Here is an 18,969-nt window from a genome sequence, read left to right as displayed (position 1 = left end):
ACAGTTCCTCCCAAATTATTCGCCACATTGTTGGAAGGGCTGCCTCCAAAGGGGTACTCTTGGTCACTGCTGGTGGGCTTGTCCCAAGGTTTTCTCGTTCTGGTTGGAGGTGTTTGGCCTGATGGGTGAGCTGACAGGCAATCGTATTAATCCGAATCCGGCTCTGGCAGTGCTAAACGTGGGTATAGAGGAGTTCTCTTGGGAATCCAGGGGTTTATTAGTTCACATTCTAGTAGCTGCCAGATATTGCATAAGTTTGCACTGGAAATCCCCAAAGACGCCTACATTAGTTGAACTATATAACCGAATTAATCTCCAATGCCAATACGAGTTCTGTCTGGCTCACTCCATCCGCGCCAAAAACAAAATACTTCAGATTTGGAACACGTGGCTAAACTCTGTATATGCATCCCCTGTCAGGCATCTGTTTCCAGGGCAAACTGTTGATAATTAAAAACGGGTCAAATAGGGTCAAAGAGTGTGTTACGCAGGGAGTTCACCCATACCACATGTCAATATTCAAGGTGTTTAAATCTCTGTTGTTGTTACTGCTCGGGCTACCCCGAAACGCCATCCAATTTCCTCCCTCCCCCCTCCCCCTCCCTGGTTGCTTCCTTGCAACCATCCATGGTTCTCCCCATCTGCCCATCTCCCCCACCTCTCTCTCCCCTCCCTTTTCTTATCTTCCTTTCTTACTCTCTGGTTCTGGTTGTTTGGATCCCTCATTTTGAGGATTAAAGAGTAAATTGGTAGGTTGACTCTATACGTATTGGGTATTGATTAACCTAAAAAAGTTGCAACTTGCATCAGACATGATTGGTGGTGGTGTGACAGGAAATGTGAATCATAATCAAAGAGGATACTACCACATGTTACAGCGTTGTCCTCTTTGTGTATTATTGCCAATGATACCTGAATTTCTCCTTTTTGTAATGTAACTTCCTACAATAAAAATTGATTGGATTAAAAAAAAAAAAAAAAAAAAAAGATATTGACACCACAGCTCTAAAAGAGATCTTTATACCATTCTGTGGCGAAGAACCAATAATTGCATCTTTATCACTAAAATACTGTTTTAGCCCCAGATTTTTTATTTTCACAATAAGAAATGTCTTTTAAAGGCTCCTAAATTTCTTACATAATTTCTACGGAATGTGGCATATAAGGCTGTACAGTATTATTTGGCCATATGGCAGAGCTGGGAAATGAAGGAGCACTATTTGATTTTTGCGGCGCAGATTTTTCTAGACTAGTTTGCAAACCCCATTTGCAGAGCCCCTGATGTGCCTAAATATTGCAAGTGTCCTCTTATTAAAGTTCACACTGCTCTGGGAATTCATCTATGGGTGTAGTGACTATTTTTACGCTATGGGCGTTTTGCAAAAACAAAACTGCAGTGGAAGTTGCAGTGTGGAAATCGCAAATCAGGCATTGTAGTACCAAATACATTGTAGCGTCCACTATTTTTGCCCAGCTTGTGGTTTTGCAGCCACGTACCTGTACGTTGGTTTCGTCAGTACGTTAATGTCAATGGATGCGAACTGTGGTTTAGGCAAATTATGGTGCTGAGAAGGGGGGAAGGCATTTGAATTTAGAAGCGCAGATTTTGCTACATTTCTTTTGGTGGAAGCCATGTTTTTTTCCAGAGCCTTTGTGCTACCAGTAACTTGGACAGCCCCTATAATTCTGACAGACCCAAGTTGGGACCTTTTTCTTTGTGGGTTGAGTTGAACCTTTATTGGTGGCATTTTGGGGTAAAGAATCTTTTTTTTTTTTATTATTATTATTATTTATATATATATATATATATATATATATCAGTTCATGTGTATCCAGTGCTCTAATCTGAGCACTTACATCAGTATTTCCATCTAAATATCTGAACTGCGTGATTTAGTTGAAGCCCTCAACAGATTAATTCACTAATGGGGCAGATTGTGTTACTCCAGACTATCTGTTTAGTGGTGGTCAGCTTTTCAGAGGTGCACAAACCTGTGTCTAACTGCGCTTTTGTGCACATCTAAAAAGAGGGACACTGCTGGATAAGCCAGACAGTGTGAACAGTGTGCTCCAAATCCCTCATTATAGGGAATCTTCCATTGAAGCATTTATTCTTTAGGTTGAATAACACACATAGAAACCTAAGTATTTGGCTAAAAAATAATTTTTATTAGAAAGAATTAAAAAGTGTTCAATACAAAAATGCTGCTATTAAAGAGCCATGATCTTATGGAAATTAATCAAATAAATTACATACACATGTTAGACACCATCCATTATACAAAAAGTACAGTAATGGTGTAGAAAAATACATATAGTTTGATATAAATTCCTAGAAAGTAAGTATATATATATATATATATATATATATATATATATATATATATATATATATATATATATAGTTATAATGATAATATCAAGAGAAAAAAAAAGTGCAAAGTGCAAATTAATCTTGATAAGAAAGATAGTCAGTGCTATATTAAGGCTAAGACCGCACTTTGCGTTTCAGCTGCTTTTTAGGTCCGTTTTGAGAAGCACCTTTTTCATGCCAAAAGTCATGCGTTTTGATTTCACAGCAAAGTCTATGGAACATGGGGATTTCTAGACCCCACTTTGCGTTTCTAAATGCTGCGTTTAATTTGCATATTTTGTGGCAAAAAACATGCGTTCAAAGAAGCAGCATATCAATTGTTTTTGCTATTTTGGGTTCATTTTACGAACATTGAAGTCAATGAGAAATGGCAAAAACCAAGATTCCTTCAGATTCTTGCGTTTTACCTGCTTTTTATATGCAGAAAACATGCGTATTGGACTACCAAAATGCATGCTTTTTGGACATTAAAATAATTATTTCATATGTCCCTCTAAGGGCCCGTCACACACAGAGATAAATCTTTGGCAGATCTGTGGTTGCAGTGAAATTGTGGACATATTGTTCCATTTGTACACAGCCACAAACCTGACACTGATTGTCCACAATTTCACTGCAACCACAGATCTGCCGCAGATTTATCTGTGTGTGTGACAGGGCCTTTACAAACACACATAGTCCGACAATTAAATTAAAAAAAATTATAATCTATTGCTATTTTTGCAATAAATAGTATATTACCGCTATAATTTTATTCAATATTTCTATTTTCTTTCTAAAAATCTGTGTTCCTTTTTTTTCTCTTTTTTTCATTGTGTTTGACAGATTAAACTTTATTTAGCAGTGTCTTGATGTTCAAAACGCATCTGTCAAAACGCAGGTGAAAAAGCAGGGAAAAAGCGCTGAAAACGCATCTAAAATGCGGTAAATACGCATGCATTTTCAGCTCTAAATTTCTGAAAAAGGCAACTTTGGTCAAATCAATTAAGCCCAAAACGTGCGTTTAGAACTGCAAGCAGGTGAACGCAAAGTGGGGTCTTAGCCTAATAGTAATTGAAACCAGATCAAAAGTGCATAGTGCATGTTTGAAACAAAACAAACTAACACTAAAGAGGGCTTTACTCTCTGCGACATCGCTAATGCAAACTTGTTGGGGTCACGGAATTGGTGACGCACATCCGGCCACATTAGCGATGCCGTTGCGTGTGACACCTATGAGCGATTTTGCATCGTTGCAAAAACGTGCAAAATCGCTCATCGGTGACATGGGGGTCCATTCTCAAAAATCGTTACTGCAGCAGTAACGAAGTTGTTCCTCGTTCCTGCGGCAGCACACATCGCTCGTGTGACACCGCAGGAATGAGGAACCTCTCCTTACCTGCCTCCCGGCCGCTATGCGGAAGGAAGGAGGTGAGTGGGATGTTACGTCCCGCTCATTTCCGCCCCCCTCCGCTTCTATTGGGCGTTGGTTCAGTGACGCAGCTGTGACGTCGCTGTGACGCTGAACGAACCGCCCCCTTAGAAAGGAGGCGGTTCGCTGGTCACAGCGACGTCGCCGGGCAGATAAGTATGTGTGACGGGTCTGGGCGATGTTGTGTGGCACGGGCAGCGATTTGCCCGTGTCGCACAACAGATGGGGGCGGGTACCCACGCTAGCGATATCGGTACCGATATCGCAGCGTGTAAAGCGGCCTTTACTGTATAGGAATAAACTGACCACCAGACCCGCCACCCCAACATGTTTCAAAAGCGTTTTCTTCAGGAGGTCTTCACCTCTCCTGAAGAAGACACTTTGGAAACATATTATACTAAGGAATTTTGTGCTTATTCTTTTGATTGGTGCAATTACAGCAATACCAGATTTATATAGTTTTTTTTTTATGTTCGTCTGATATCTCACACTAAGAAATGCCTTTTTTTTTTTTTTTTTTTTTTTTTTTTATAACTAAAAAGGTTTTTCCACTGCCATAGTTTGAGAGCTAGAATTTTTCTGTATTCCTGTTGAAAGAGCCATGGGAAGGCTTGTTTTTTGCTGAACTAGTTGATGTTTTTATTTGTACCATTTTTGAACACCCAATGTTTTTAATCGTTTTCTATTCTGACCATGGTGGCTTAGTGATTAGCACTGCAGTCTTTCAGCGCTGGGGTCCTGGGTTCAAATCCCACCAAGGACAACATCTACAAGTAGTTTGTGTGTTCTCCCCGTGTTTGCATGGGTTTCCTCCGGATTCTCCAGTTTTCTCCAAAACTTCAAAGACATAGTGGTAGGGAATTTAGATTGTGAGCCCCAATGGGGACAGTGATGATAATGTATGTAAAGTGCTGTGGAATATGTTATCGCTATATAAAAATAACGATTATTATATTTAGAAGGCAGAATGAACCTAAATCAAGAATTGTTTGTTTCAAAGCGTTCTGCTTGTGGTAAAAATAAGACAGCTTTAAGCCAGTGTGATTACAGCGATACCATATTTATATTTTTTTATTTTTTGCACAATAGAAACTATTTTATAGAAAAAATAACATTTTTATTTTTTGATGGTGGAACGGTTTGGTGGGTTGTTTCTTGCATGATAAGATGACATTTTTAGCAATACCATTTTTATTTACATTTGTGTTTTAAATTTCATTTTATTCCACTTTTTGTTTAGCAGTTTTATGAAAAAGCATATATTTTTCCAGATATTTTTTTTTTTTGTGGTGCTCACTAAAGGGGATAAATTGGGACATTTCTATATATGTCGGACTGTTACGGACGTCTCGATACCAAATGTGTACTTTTTTGTTTGTACACAAGTACATGTATTTATTGGTAGAATTTGTTTCACTTGTTCTCTTTATTTTGTGATTATTTTTTTTTTAATCTTTTAGATAGTTTTCCATTTTTTTTTTTTTACATTGTTTTTTTAAACTTTTTTTTACTTAGTCCTTCCATAGATCTTTAGCCTTCAGTACTCTTGATCGCTGATATGCATTTCAATTTAGTAACATTGGAATAAATTTATACCTGTCAGTACTGCACTGACAGAAGCCTTATAGACCATGTTCCTGGCATACTCTAATAGGCTTGCCATAGTCATCAAGGTCACCTCTGGTTGCCATTGCAATGATCAGGCCCTCACAATGATGTTGCAAGTGTGTCAATTGGATGGGAGAAGGAGTTACCTCTTAAGTGTTGCAATTCGTATCGATCTCGGCATTTAGGGGTTTAAAATTGTATATAACTGCAATCTTATTGACCCATACCATAAAACAAATATCTAATATATATATATATAATATATATAATTTTACCACTCACATTTTCCAAAGGATGACTTTACCCTGAACTGTTATTTCCCTTTTCCTATATCGTAACTAATTTGTCCATGTGGCTTTTGCTTGTTTTGTTTTGCTACAGATTCCAGTAAGTTACTGGCCCATTTTTATGCCAATGGTGCTATCTGTGCATCCTCCTTTTTGTTTGTTCCATCCACAGCTGTAAATCTATTCTGCATGAGCACGTGCCCTTGCAAAGGTAACTGTTGGCTTAGCTGGTCATTCCGTGAACAGGGCCGGTAGGATTGCTACTATTCAATTAATGGAATGGACCTGGAGATGACCCACTGTGTCAGCTACACAAACCATAATGTGGCTTAATAACATGTTATTCTTATTATTTTAGCTATTTTTTATAGTCTGTAAATTTTTTTCTTGTCGCTTCAGACTTGGGCTTTCATGAAATGTTCTTATTTTGAAATAGTCTTTTCAATTAATCTTGACATGTTTTTACTGTTGGCTGAGGATACTGGAAAATAAGCAAGAGAGATAAAATATGCAAAGAGGTGTATTTCCTGGATTTTGTATTTATAGACATGTAAAGCATTGGGGCTATTATACATCTCCCCTGTTTCATCATTTGCTTGCTGAATATGGACAAATAACTAAAGAACTCTTTTGGGGATTTTCTCATTCTGTCTCTATCTGGATGAAATGCATCAGAGTTCTCCTTAACAAAATCACACTAATCTATGATGAATTCAGAACTGTACAAAAGGCACAGACACTTTATTTTACTTATTTCCTGTCAGAACGGCCATTAAATAGAATATTCTCGTTTCTTAGTTTAAAAGCAAAGCAGTAAACCTATAGTGTTACAATAAAAGACAAAAGTCTCTTGCGAAGTATAATACTGAATAGATCTTCCGTTCTAAATTGCTAATAATAGGTGAGAATGGAGAATGGGAACGATTCCACGACTGGAGAGGTCTGCGAAGTGTGTATGCTGTTATACTATGTTACAGAGTATGTCCAATTTTGCAGGATAATGTTAGGTTTTTGTGTTTTTTTAATTATGACTTTTGAATTTCACAACTTATTCGGAACTTAAAAAAGTGTTATTCATATCTTAGGCTACATTAGCTATATTATCAGATTTTAGTAGTTCACTGGGAAGTATATATTAAAGAGAACCTGTCACCGGATGTTCATAATACTTACCTAATGGTCGGTGCAGAGCAGACTGGTCGGATGGGCGTCTCCGTTCTCTGGGTCCCGCGCCTCCTCTTTCGGCCATCTTTGTCCTCCTTCTGAATCTAGTGTGGATGACGCGTCTACGTCATCTACACTAGCCGACAGTGAGGTCCTGTGCAGGTGCACTTTGATCTGCTATGAGCAGGGGAGATCAAAGTGCGCCTGCGCAGAACCTCACTGTCGGCTAGTGTAGATGACATAATTTGTCATCCACACTAGCTTCAAAAGGAGGACAAAGATGGCCAAAAGAGGAGGCGTGGTACCCGGAGAATGAAGACGCCCATCCGATTAGTCTGCTCCGCACCGACCGTTAGGTGAGTATTATAAACATCCGGTGACAGGTTTTCCATGATCGTAGCACGATCATGTAAAACCAATGGCTTCTATAGCAATTGTTTGACCCATGGTGGGCTCAAAGACTAAAAAATTTTGCAAGATGCTCAATCTATTTGGCAGCCTTTGCATATAATGCTCAGTGCTAGAGTAGTAGTATAGAGCATTATTTATGCAATCAAAGGTTCATGATTTCACATTACCGTTTTAGGAACTATATTTTTAAAATTTGATTTGCATTTAAAATAAAAGTAAAAAGTGCCATGTTTCAGAATAAAAAGTTGTTTAAAACAAATGCCCTTAAAAGACTCACATCTGGTATCACTATATACACTGAACAAAAATATAAACACAACACTTTTGTTTTTGCTTCCATTTTTCATTAGCTGAACTCAAAGATCTAAAGCTTTTTCTATCTGCACAACAGGCCCTTTTCTCTCAAATATTCACAAATTTGTCTAAATCTGTGTTACTAAGCACTTCTCCTTTGCCGAGATAATCCATCCACTTTGCACATGTGGTATATCAAGACGCTGGTTAGACAGCATGTTTATTGCACAGGTGTGACTTAGGCTGGCCACAATAAAAGGCCACCATAAAATGTGTAGTTTTAAAGTATTGGGTGGGCATGGAAGGGTAAGAAAAAATGGTCAGTATCTTGTGTGACCACCATTTACCTCCCGCACAGCAACAAAACCCCTTCACATAGTTGATCAGGTTGTTAATTGGGGCCTGTGGATTGATGGTCACTCCTCTTCAATGGTTGTGCGAAGTTCCTGGATATTGGCAGGAACTTGAGCACGGTGTTGCATACGTCGATCGAAAGTATCCCAAGCATGCACAATGGGTGACCTGTCCCATGGGAATGCTGGCCATGCAAGAACTGGGATGTTGTCAGTTTCCAGGAATTGTGTACAGATCATTGCAACATGGGGCCCTGTATTATTATGCTGCAACATGAGGTGATGGTCATGAATGAATGTCACAACAATGGGATTCAGGATCTGTTCATGGTATCTGTTTATTCACAATGGCATCAATAAAATGCACCTGTGTTTGTAGACCATAATCCATAATAAATGCCTGCCCATACTGTAACCCCACCGCCACCATGAACCATTCATTTCACTACATTGACATCAGCAATCCGCTCATCCACACAATGCCATATTTGCAGTCTGCCATCTGCCTTGTAGAGTGAAAACCAGGATTCATCTGTGAATGAAACACCTGTTTACCGTGCCAGATGTCATCGAATGTGTGCATTCTGTTACGATGACGAACTACAGTCAGGTGGAGACCCAGATGAGGCCGAAAAGCATGCAGATAAGCTTCCCTGAGATGGCTTCTAACAGTTTGTGCAGAAATTCTTTGGTTATGCCAACTAATTGTTGCTGCAGCTGTCCTGGTGGCTGGTCTCAGATGATCTTGGGGGTTAAGATGCTGGATGTGCAGGTCCTGGGCTATTGTGGTTACTTGTGGTCTGCGCCTGTGAGGCCAGTTGAATGTACTGTCAAATTCTCTGAAACGCCTTTGGAGACAGCTTATGGTAAAAAAATTTAACATTTAATTCACAGACAACAGTTCTGGTGGACATTCCTGCAGTCAGCATGCCAATTGCACGCTCCCTCAAACTTGCGACATCTGTGGCATTGTGCTGTGTGATAAAACTGCACATTTTAGAGTGGCCTAAGCTAAGGCACACCTGTGAAATAGTCATGCTGTTTAATCAGTATCTTGAAATGCCACACCTGTGAGGTGGATGGATTTTCTCAGCAAAGGGAAATATGTGAACAATATTTGATGAGAAAAAAAGGTCTTTTGTGTACACAGAAATAGTCTTTGATATTAGTTCAGCTCATGAATAATGGGAGCAAAAACAAGTGTTGTACAGTATTTATATTTTTGTTAAGTGTATGTATTGACAATTAAAATACAAATATATCTATATTATCCTGCACTATGAACTGAAAAAAAAAATCCAGAATTTCAGTTTATAACGCCACATATAAAATGAAATAAAAATTAAGCAAAAAAGATTTATAGACCCCTGAAACGATACCAACAAAAAACTACAGCTTGTTATACAATTAACAAGCCCTCACTCAGCTTGGCAAACAAAAAAAAATAAAAAAATTGTTTCTTAGAATATGTTAAAAAGAACAAAACTAAAAACGTGTTGTTCTTCTTTTTTTTTTTTTTTTTTTTTTTAAATAGGTCCAAAAATATTATAATATGAGCATTTTCTATTCTAAAACTACATGTTTAGTTCTAATGGAGAATGCAAGAGAAAAAATAGAGATAATGCATAACTGCAGTGTTTTTTTCTACCTTCCACTCTCCTACAAAAAATGAAATAAAGTGATCAAAATGTCATATGTTGCCAAAGATAGTATTAATGAATACTTCTTTTGTAAAAATAGCTATCATACAGCTCTGTTGACAGAAAAATGTTACTTATAACTTTCATGACTGTCAGAATATGGCTACACAAAAAAACTACTGATTTAAAAAAAACAAACAAACAAAAAAAACCCCAAAATACTTGTATAAATGGAATAAAACATAAATAGAACTTCATAAATTTGGTCTCCCCATAATCATGCTGATCTCCAAAATAAAATTAAAACACCACTCAAGTGGTTTGTATATTTTTATTTTCAGCACTGGAGTGGTGCTTAATTCAGAGTTTCCTGCTCCAGGTCTTATATTTTCCTTTCAGCATTTTCACCTTTTTTTTTTTTTTTTGTCCTCTCTCCAGTCCCGTGGCACCATGTTGTTACTGTAACTATCAACTGGCAGCAGGTCCGAAGTTACATCACAAGCTCTCAATACAAGTCTGTGAGAGCCAGAACGAGGCTCTCATAGAAGTCTATTGAGTTGTGACCTCCGGCTTGCTACATCAAACACTGTAGCAGCCGACAGGTCATAAAGTATCATAAAATTAATTTTGTCATTCAAAGCTACAACATGCCGAGCAAAAAAAAGAGCCTATTTATTCACTACTCAGAAAAAGTTATTGATTCTTCGCTTTTGGGTGAAATTTATGTAAAATGTAAAAGTTCAATGTCTCAATAACATGTCTTTTGGCCTTAAACATCGATTAGAGTTTGACAACGATGTTTCAGAGTTATGAGCCTTTACACTGTTTCTCGGCTGATCTCATAGGTTTTCTTTGGGATTCAGGTCTGGAGACAGTGCAGCTCCATTTTTGAGGTACCCCAGTCTCCAGTAGTCGTTCCCTAATGATGCAACCTCAATGAGCTGGAGCATTGTTGTCCATGAAGATGCAATAAGGCCTGTGTTGTTTATGCAAAGGCAGAATGACTTGATTAATGATGTTATTCACGTAATAGAGGCTTGTCATTCACAAGGCTTGTTATTCACAAAGTGTAGGGCAGTTCTGTATTGACTGGATACACCTGCATACACTGTATAACCACCATCAGCAAAGGCTCATGTGGTGACAACAGTGGCTGATGCATAGCACTCCCTAGTCGTCTCCAATATTGTTAGTGGCCATCATTTCTGCTCAGCGTGAATCAACTTTTCTCAGTGAACAGCACTGAGGACCAATAGTCCTTTGTCTAGGAAGACGATGAAGCTTGTGCCTGGTGATGTGGTCAGGTAACCTTGCAGGTCATTTATCACGCAGATCACACTGATGTAAATGGTTTTGAATGATCTAACATGACACTTGGGTGCCTCTCACCTCCCTTAAATCTGTCTTGAGTTGTTTGGGATATGTCATCTGGTTCCGAAGGCCATTGTTCACAATGAAGCAGTCATCAGGGTGGGATGTGACCAAAGGACTTCCACTTCTATGCCTTTTTTGTGACTCTTTTAGTCTCTTTCGATCTTTGTTGCAACCTGCTGATGACACTCTGTGACGTTCTAAGCTCAGTGGCCACTTCCATCTGAGAAAATCCTGCTTGAAGCCTTGCAATGGTGAGGTACTGTTGATCTCATGTTAGGTGTCATCTTGGTCTCATAATGTAAAAATGTGAACAGCATGATGAGGAGGACTGTTTAAATACCAATTCTACTTGAACCTCGAAATTTATTGGGCTTTTCATGGATCAATCACCTGTTGTGAATTTTGCCATTAAGTTCCTTGTTAGAGAACAACAAGTTGTACAAAACATACTGAAACACTGAACAGTTGGACATGTGCATTCAAAAGATTAGAGAAGGTCACATTAAAGGCGGCGTTACACGGGATGATATATATTGTGAACGCATGAGCGGTCGCACCCGCCCCGTCGTTTGTGCATCACGGGCAATTCATTGCCCGTGGCGCACAAAGTCGTTAAACCCCTGTCACACGTACTTATCTCCCTAGCGACGTCGCTGTGGCGGTGAACATCCTCTTCCTAAAGGGGGAGGGACGTTCGGCGTCACAGCGACGTCACACAGCGGCCGCCCAATAGAAGCGGAGGGGCGGAGATGAGCGGGACATAACATCCCGCCCACCTCCCTTCCTCATTGCCGGCGGGACACAGGTAAGCTGTGTTCGTCGTTCCCGGGGTGTCACACGTAGCGATGTGTGCTGCCCCGGGAACGACGAACAACCGGCGCGCAGAAGGAGGAACGACATTATGAAAATGAACGACGTGTCAACGAGCAACGATAAGGTGAGTATTTTTGCTCGTTAACAGTCGTTCGGAGGTGTCACATGGTACGACATCTCTAACGATGCCGGATGTGCGTCACGAATTCCGTGACCCCGACGATATATCGTTAGATATATTGTACCATGTAACGCCACCTTAAGTTCATCTGAAAAGTTTAGAGAGCATTTAAGGATCATCCTGAAATTTCACCCGAAAGCGTATCTCTTAGTATATGTGCCAAAAAAAAAAAGTTATGGCTTTTTGAAGAAGGGAAGGTAAAAAGCGAAAATAAAAAGTTGTTCAATCTTTTGTGGAATTAATTTTTGTTGTTGGTCACATATACAATTCTTGGCACTTTCAGGCTGTACTTACTATGTCTTTTTTAATACTTTGCTCTAGTTAAGTACTTTTTTAATAAAGGATGGGAAAAGTGGGATTGTTTTTAAATTGTTTTTGTTTTTTTTTATTAGTATTCAACTATTCCATTACTTAGGTGACATGAACCTGAAGTCAGCTGATTACCGATGTGATGCACAGCAACTCTGTATTGTCCCCTACTGTGCTTTGAGCGATCTCCAATTCGACTCTTAATGGCTGGCGAAGAGGTGACCAATGAGTTACTTCCCTTAAAATAGAGGGAAGACTTTCTATCAAGCCCTATTGGTATATCCTGTGGGGAATATGTTTGCATACATATGATAGAGTAGGCCAGCTCACTTGTCCTATGTGTTGGTAACTCTGAAGCACAGAGTTTTAAAGGAGGCAATGCTCTCGGTTTTGATATAAGACTTGGTACAAGACTAAGAAAGTTGCGATGTTTGAATCTTGTTTTTTTTGGTTAATGTATTTAAACGTATAAAAGATGAGGTTTAGTAATTTAAGATTTCCTCCTTGAAGCTGGATTGTTTGCTCCGATCTGTCATGGTTTGCGTAGAATGCATTGCTCACAAAAGTGAAGTTGTAAATTTTAAAATAAAAAAAGTTAGAAAAGACAAACTTTTTAAACTAAGGAGTATTATGGATCAACATTGTGAGTAGAATGAAATGTACAGTTTTGTCTGCCTAACCATCATTATTCTATAGTGCGCATAGTACACTGTCAGGGTTCATGGGCTCGGGGATGCAAGATGCATGGTGCGTGTACTGTTATTTACATTTGTTTTTTTTGTTCAGTTTAAAGTGCACTTGTATGAAACAAGGCCATGTTACAGCTGACGTTTGCATGCGCAGAACACTTTGGCATCTCCTCTGTGCATTGTAGTTAGAAAACTTTGTAACCATGGCAACAAGCCTTTTCAAACAACATTGTACAGATGACTCTGCTTAGCAAATCCTCCTCTGATTTGCAAAGTATAGCCTTGCATAAAGCCTAACCTCATATTAACAAAGGGCAGGATGGCCCTGATATCTGTAAATAATTTATTAAAATTGCCTCTTACATTTACAGGAACAAAAATAGTAATTAAGTGGTTGAAGTGCTTGTGATCTGGACATTGGATATATAGTTTATTTGTAGCCACAAAGTGATTTAGTCAAGGCACCTGAGAGAAGAGGTTAGCATTTTCTGCAGACTTAAACATACCGAAATGCCCTGTCTTTTAAATAATGCTTGAAACAAATGAAAAATGAAATTCTTCAAGTTCAGCTCTATACCGTTTGATGTATTGTAACATTATTGTTCTGCATAGGGTTTAATTCCTGATTTTATTTTGTAGAGTAAAGGACATTTTTCATACATTTGCTAATTAGTCCTCATTCAGGCACCATGCTTAAAGCACTTGGGTGAACAAATCCTCAAGATCCTCTTCTCACAGGCTCCTTTGCAATTGCCGACCAATGACGTCCCAGATGTGCTTGATGGAAGACAAATCCGGAGACACAGTAGGCCATGGTAGCATGTTTATACTACAGAGACTGTTCACAGTAGCATAGGAAAATTGCGGGCTTGCATTGGAGAAACGGTTGTACCATTCAATGGAATCACTAACGATGAGCTAGTTGGTGGACCTGTAATGAAGATTAGATGGGTCCAGATCTGTATATTCTACCACCGCAAACCACAATTTCCTAGTAGGACCAGTGTCACATCTTCTCTTACAGTAGGCTTCTTCATGGCATTCTCTTCGTGGTCTGCAGATGGAGACTGGAAGCTGGATGGAGCAGTCTTTAGCTATGAGTTCCCCTTTTGTCTTGGATGCGACGATAGCCTGAAGTTTGTATGGAGACCACATGCGCAATGCCAAGAAGAGGCCTTCAGGAGGGAACATCACACCAGTCCTGAGAATATGGTGTCGGTTTGAATAATGTATGGTAGTTGGTCCCCTCACGTTTCATTCCAGGTACACTGACAGCTCGATGTTGCATTGATTTGGTAATTAAAGCAATAATACGATTATTTTTCAACATGAAAACGCCAGGTCACATGTTGCTTGTACTACTGTGAGCAGCTTGCATAGCATAAACTCACTATTGTGGCCTACAGCATCTCCAAACTTGTTTACTATTGAGCACATTTAGGATGTCATTGGTTGGTAAATGCAAACAGAGCTGCCAGCAGTGGATTTTGATGATCTGGTTGTCCAAGTACATTCACAGTTGCAGAGCATTCCTCAGACAACCATTGATGACATGCCAACACGTGTAAGTGCTGGTATTTCTGTATGTGGCTCTCATACTTGAGATGTTTTGAAAAATGTTTTTTTCATTAATTTACACATCATTAACACATCTAGCCATCCTCTGATTTCAATTACTCCATGCCTTTTCCTTTTTGGTGTTGGAATTTCACTGTTATGGATTGGATGTATGTGTGTATTATGAACGGTAAAGCTCGTATCCTGTTAAAACTGCCGTGTGCAATGATTACAGTCGGTTTCTATGTGCCTACTTGGAGCAATGATGGTTTAATAAGATTAAGTAAAAAGTGTCTTGGATATAATACATTACATTCTGTCAGTACGGCTCATTGACCACAAGCAGCAATTCACCTGTAGTTAAGAATCACTTATCTGATCTCTCTCCATTACAAAGGTCAACTGGCAGATGAAATTGTGACACGACTGCCCTGACAGAGTAAGGCTCTGTGATCCTGCACTTACACAGATTAGATGAAATGATTTCAGGATTTCAGGACAATCCTGTTGGAGCCCCCAGACATCAGGCTAGAAAGCCCTTAAATTGAACACTTCTGGCAGGCCAGAGTCATGTAACATCCCCAGCTAGTGATGAGGTGTTACTGTCACAGTCCTCGTCCGCCGATTTTTAACCTGATCTCCGTGTACTAATTGTTCTGTCCTTTTCAGCGGTGTTTTGTTCCTATCATTCAGGAAATATTTAGGGCATTGTCACCTCCTGCTCTGTAGTACTATGATGACTCTATTGAAGAATTGAAAAGTCACCTGTGTAGGCGGTAAAATCCTCATTCCCTGTCTCTAAATGAAAACCGATAAATCAGACCTATTGAAGCCTCTGACTGTATTGTTCACAACCTCAAGGGCGCTTATTTCAAATGATTTCCTGCCTATAAATAGCATAGGCTGTTGATGAAATCCTTGAAATTAATTTGCTGTCTTCTTTTTAATGGAATACTCCACTTTTTCATCTCCCGGTAGCTGAAAGAAGATTGATTTTTTTTTTCTTCTTCATCACTGTCTTCTTCTTTGTGTTTCTTCTGTTTCTTATAGAGATTTTGAAAGAATTTGTCAAGCCTGATGTGGAACACTTAGAGCTGTTTGCCCGTAACCTGCAGCCGGGATGGACTAGCTGGGGCAATGAGGTGCTCAAATTCCAGCACATGGATTATTTCATTCCTCCTGAGACTGCAAACTGACCCAGGTCTATTAGCTTTACAGGAGTTTTTTCTACATTAGAATGGCTTTTTATTACCAACAGCACACTTAGGGATCTGTGTAAATAGAATTGGACATGTTGCAATAAGAAATCCGTGGCGTGGGTGACTCTTTGTGTGCAACCTGAATGCCTTTGTCTTAAGATGAACAGATTGTTCTTTGGTTAGTTTCAAATAGCTTCCCTGTGAAATGAAAAAGAAAATTGCGTCCAAACCCTTTATTTACTGCAGCGCAGCATCGTTTCCTGGCAGCCCAAAGGTTAAATATCCAGACTTTAAGAGAATATAAATAAAAATCTTCAAAAGAATAAATTGGGAATATATAGTCTGATATGTGCCTGTAACACGAATCCACATAGGCATCACAGTAATATTGCAAATAGTATAGATTTCCCGTGTGTATTTAATGACAAATTTATCACATCCCATTCCACTTTACAGGTTGAAAGAATAACACATTATGTGCGAAGAGATCTCAGGAAAACAATGATCTTGTCAGCAGTCCGTGTTTATAATCCTCTGTAACCAAATAGCGGCTCGTGTCTGCCATTGTATTCCAGACAACGGTTTTCCATCTTTAATTGTTTGTATGCCTTGTGAATTTGCTGGGGTAAATATCAGCAGAGGCGACCATTCCTCCTCATAATAAGTCTGATTTACTGCATAATTACAGTTCTCATAAAATAACAGAGTTCTCAGGAAATACAATAGTATAGAATTGTTGTGATGTCCCTCTGTTGTTCATACTGGAAAAAGTATGAGTAATCACGAAATTGGGTATTACGTTTGCTCGTTGTCAGTGAAGCCAATCAGTGCTGTCAGTGTTAGTTTGACTAGCTGTTATTTTATTCATATTTTTCCAGGAAGAATAACACAGGAATAACATTAGGTTTTAGTAAAATAAATGTTATACTTTGATTAAAGGGAACCTGTCACCAGATTTGGTGACTATAAGCTGTGGCCACCACCACCGGGCTCTTATATACAGCATTCTATCATGCTCTATATAAGAGCCCAGGCCGCCGTGTAGAACATAAAAATCACTTTATAATACCTAAATAGTCGCTGCGGTGGAGTTGGGTCATATGGGCGTCTCCGTTCTCCGGTGCTGGAGCCTCCTCTTTCAGCCATCTTTGTCGTCCTTCTTATGAACCCTGGGTGCATGACGCGTCGTACGTCGTCCACACTCTCCGGCATTGAGGTCCTGCGCAGGTGCACTTTGATCTGCCGGGCAGATTAAAGTATTGTAGTGCACCTGCTCAGGACTGGCGAGTGTCTATGACATAGGACGCGTCATGCACACAGGCTTCAGAAGGAGGACAAAGATGGCCAAAAGCGTAGACGCCGGCACCAGAGAACGGAGACTCCCATATGACCCAACTCCATCACAGCGACCATTTAGGTAAGTATTATAAAGTGATTTTTATGTTCTACACAGCGGCCTGGGCTCTTATAAACAGCATGTTATAATGCTGGATATAAGAGCCCACTGATGGTGGCCGCAGCTTATAGGCCCCAAATCTGGTGACAGGTTCCCTTTAATACAAGCTTTTACATATATGTCAGGGTAGGGGGCACGCATAATTAATTTTACAAGGCCTATAATATAAAATGTGTCTATTTAAAGGGAAATCTGACACCAGGTTTTTGCCAGCTAGTCTGAGAGCAGCACAATGTAGGGGCACAGAACAGGATTCTAGCGATGTGTCACTTACTGAGCTGCTTGGTGTAGTTTTGATAAAATCACTGTTTATTCAGCAGTAGATTATCATTACTGGACTACTTGGTGTGCTGCAGGTAGTCCAGCATATTCGTGAGCTCTGTATAACTGCTAGATCTGCAGCAGAGAAAAAAATTGATTTTATCAAAATGACAGCAAACAGCTCAGTAAGTGACACATCACTGGAATCAGTGTCTCTGTCTCTAAGTTATGCGACTCCCAGATGAGGTAGCAAAAATCTGGTGACAAATTCCATTTCCATGCTGAGTCTGCATGTGGATGATTGCAGTAAAGTAGATTTTATCATTGGTACCAATAATTAATTTAAATAATAGGACAAAATGAGGAAACTCCGGAAACTTTGTTTGGTAAAACGTTTCCGTGTTTTGTCCTGATAAAGACTAGATGGGGCGAGACCCTGTTTATTCTACTCTCAAGATATTCACAGATTAGCAGTAACAGATGCCAGACAGACAGAGCCAGGACACATTTTCTGTTTTCGATGTTCGTATTATTTTTTTCTCCAATATTTTTGTGTACCAGAGCACTCCATTATGTTAATAGGCTGTGAGGACTGGATAGCAAAACCAATTAAAGTAGCCAATTCCATAAAGCCATTTTCAGTTTTTAGCAGTCATAAAAATGTATAATGTACCATTACAGTGCTATTAAATGTTTTCTACGAATTTTGGGACAATATTAAATGCAAAATACAACATCCAGAATACAATAAAGCATACAATATTGTGAATAATTATGAAACTATTCTTCTGGTGGCCAGTCATATGATTGCAACTGCTATAGGATGTGATCACAAACTGGATAGTATGTATTGTCGCCAAAAGAACTGCTAGATTTCTTGTGTCTTTTGTATTATCTTTTATACCTTATGTTTGTAAATCACTTAAATTGTGTTTTTAAGAATTGAGATGTTTTAACAGAAGAGAAAATAAACTGGATAATGACCTTTTATTTGTCTGTTTCATCATTAATTAAATTTTCTTACAATTAATTTGTTACCTTATTTAATTGTATTGCTAATTTAAACTCTCAAATTTATCATTTAATCTGTTGAGCAATTTTTAATTTGGTTACACTGAAACATATGCCGCTAGAACAATGTTTTACAAAAGATTCAAAGTTTATCAACACTAAACCTTTATTTTGCCCAAAACGTGATGATCATAATTAAAGAACAACAATGACTGTAGCACAGAAAAAGTTTATAACTAAATTTTCTGATGGTAACAACAGGCACCAATCAGTGGGAAGTGTACAGGTCTTTGATTTGAATGACCAGCACATCTGCGGCCACAGGACATCACTTGTCTCTCCAACTGCTCTGGTGTGATTTTGGTCCACTCTTCTTCCAGTCTATTACACAGATTTTTGACTGTTGTGGGTTTCTTGACCATAACTTTCTTACCAAGGATTTTCCAGAGGTTTTCTATTGGGTTTAGATTAGAACTCTGGGCTGGCCATTTCATTGTTTCAAGGAACTGCTTTACCCATTATGCTGTGTGACAGGGGGCATTGTCCCGCAAGAAAATTGCTTGCTGATTAAGTGATG

The 18,969-nt window shown here is 39.1% G+C and overlaps 1 protein-coding gene across 2 annotated transcripts in view; it reads left to right on the top strand.

The window, feature by feature from the left end:
- The window catches only part of METTL4 (methyltransferase 4, N6-adenosine), a 233,147-nt gene extending 216,423 nt beyond the window's left edge, over nt 1-16,724 (top strand). Inside the window, exons 8-9 of one of the 2 annotated variants that reach the window (XM_075316385.1) lie at nt 15,516-15,666; nt 16,121-16,724. In XM_075316385.1, coding sequence (XP_075172500.1) covers nt 15,516-15,661 — 146 coding nt within the window. In that variant the 3' untranslated portion in view covers nt 15,662-15,666; nt 16,121-16,724. Of the gene's footprint in view, nt 1-15,515 lie in introns of both variants that reach the window. The other variant, XM_075316384.1, reaches the window with a different exon arrangement.
- Nucleotides 16,725-18,969: the final 2,245 nt, after the last annotated feature.

This window comes from Anomaloglossus baeobatrachus, chromosome 6 (genome assembly GCF_048569485.1).
Source record: "Anomaloglossus baeobatrachus isolate aAnoBae1 chromosome 6, aAnoBae1.hap1, whole genome shotgun sequence".
NCBI classification, from domain to species: Eukaryota; Metazoa; Chordata; class Amphibia; order Anura; family Aromobatidae; genus Anomaloglossus; species Anomaloglossus baeobatrachus.
The sequence above is the reverse complement of the archived record's forward strand: the minus strand, read 5'-3'. Positions and strand labels throughout refer to the sequence as shown.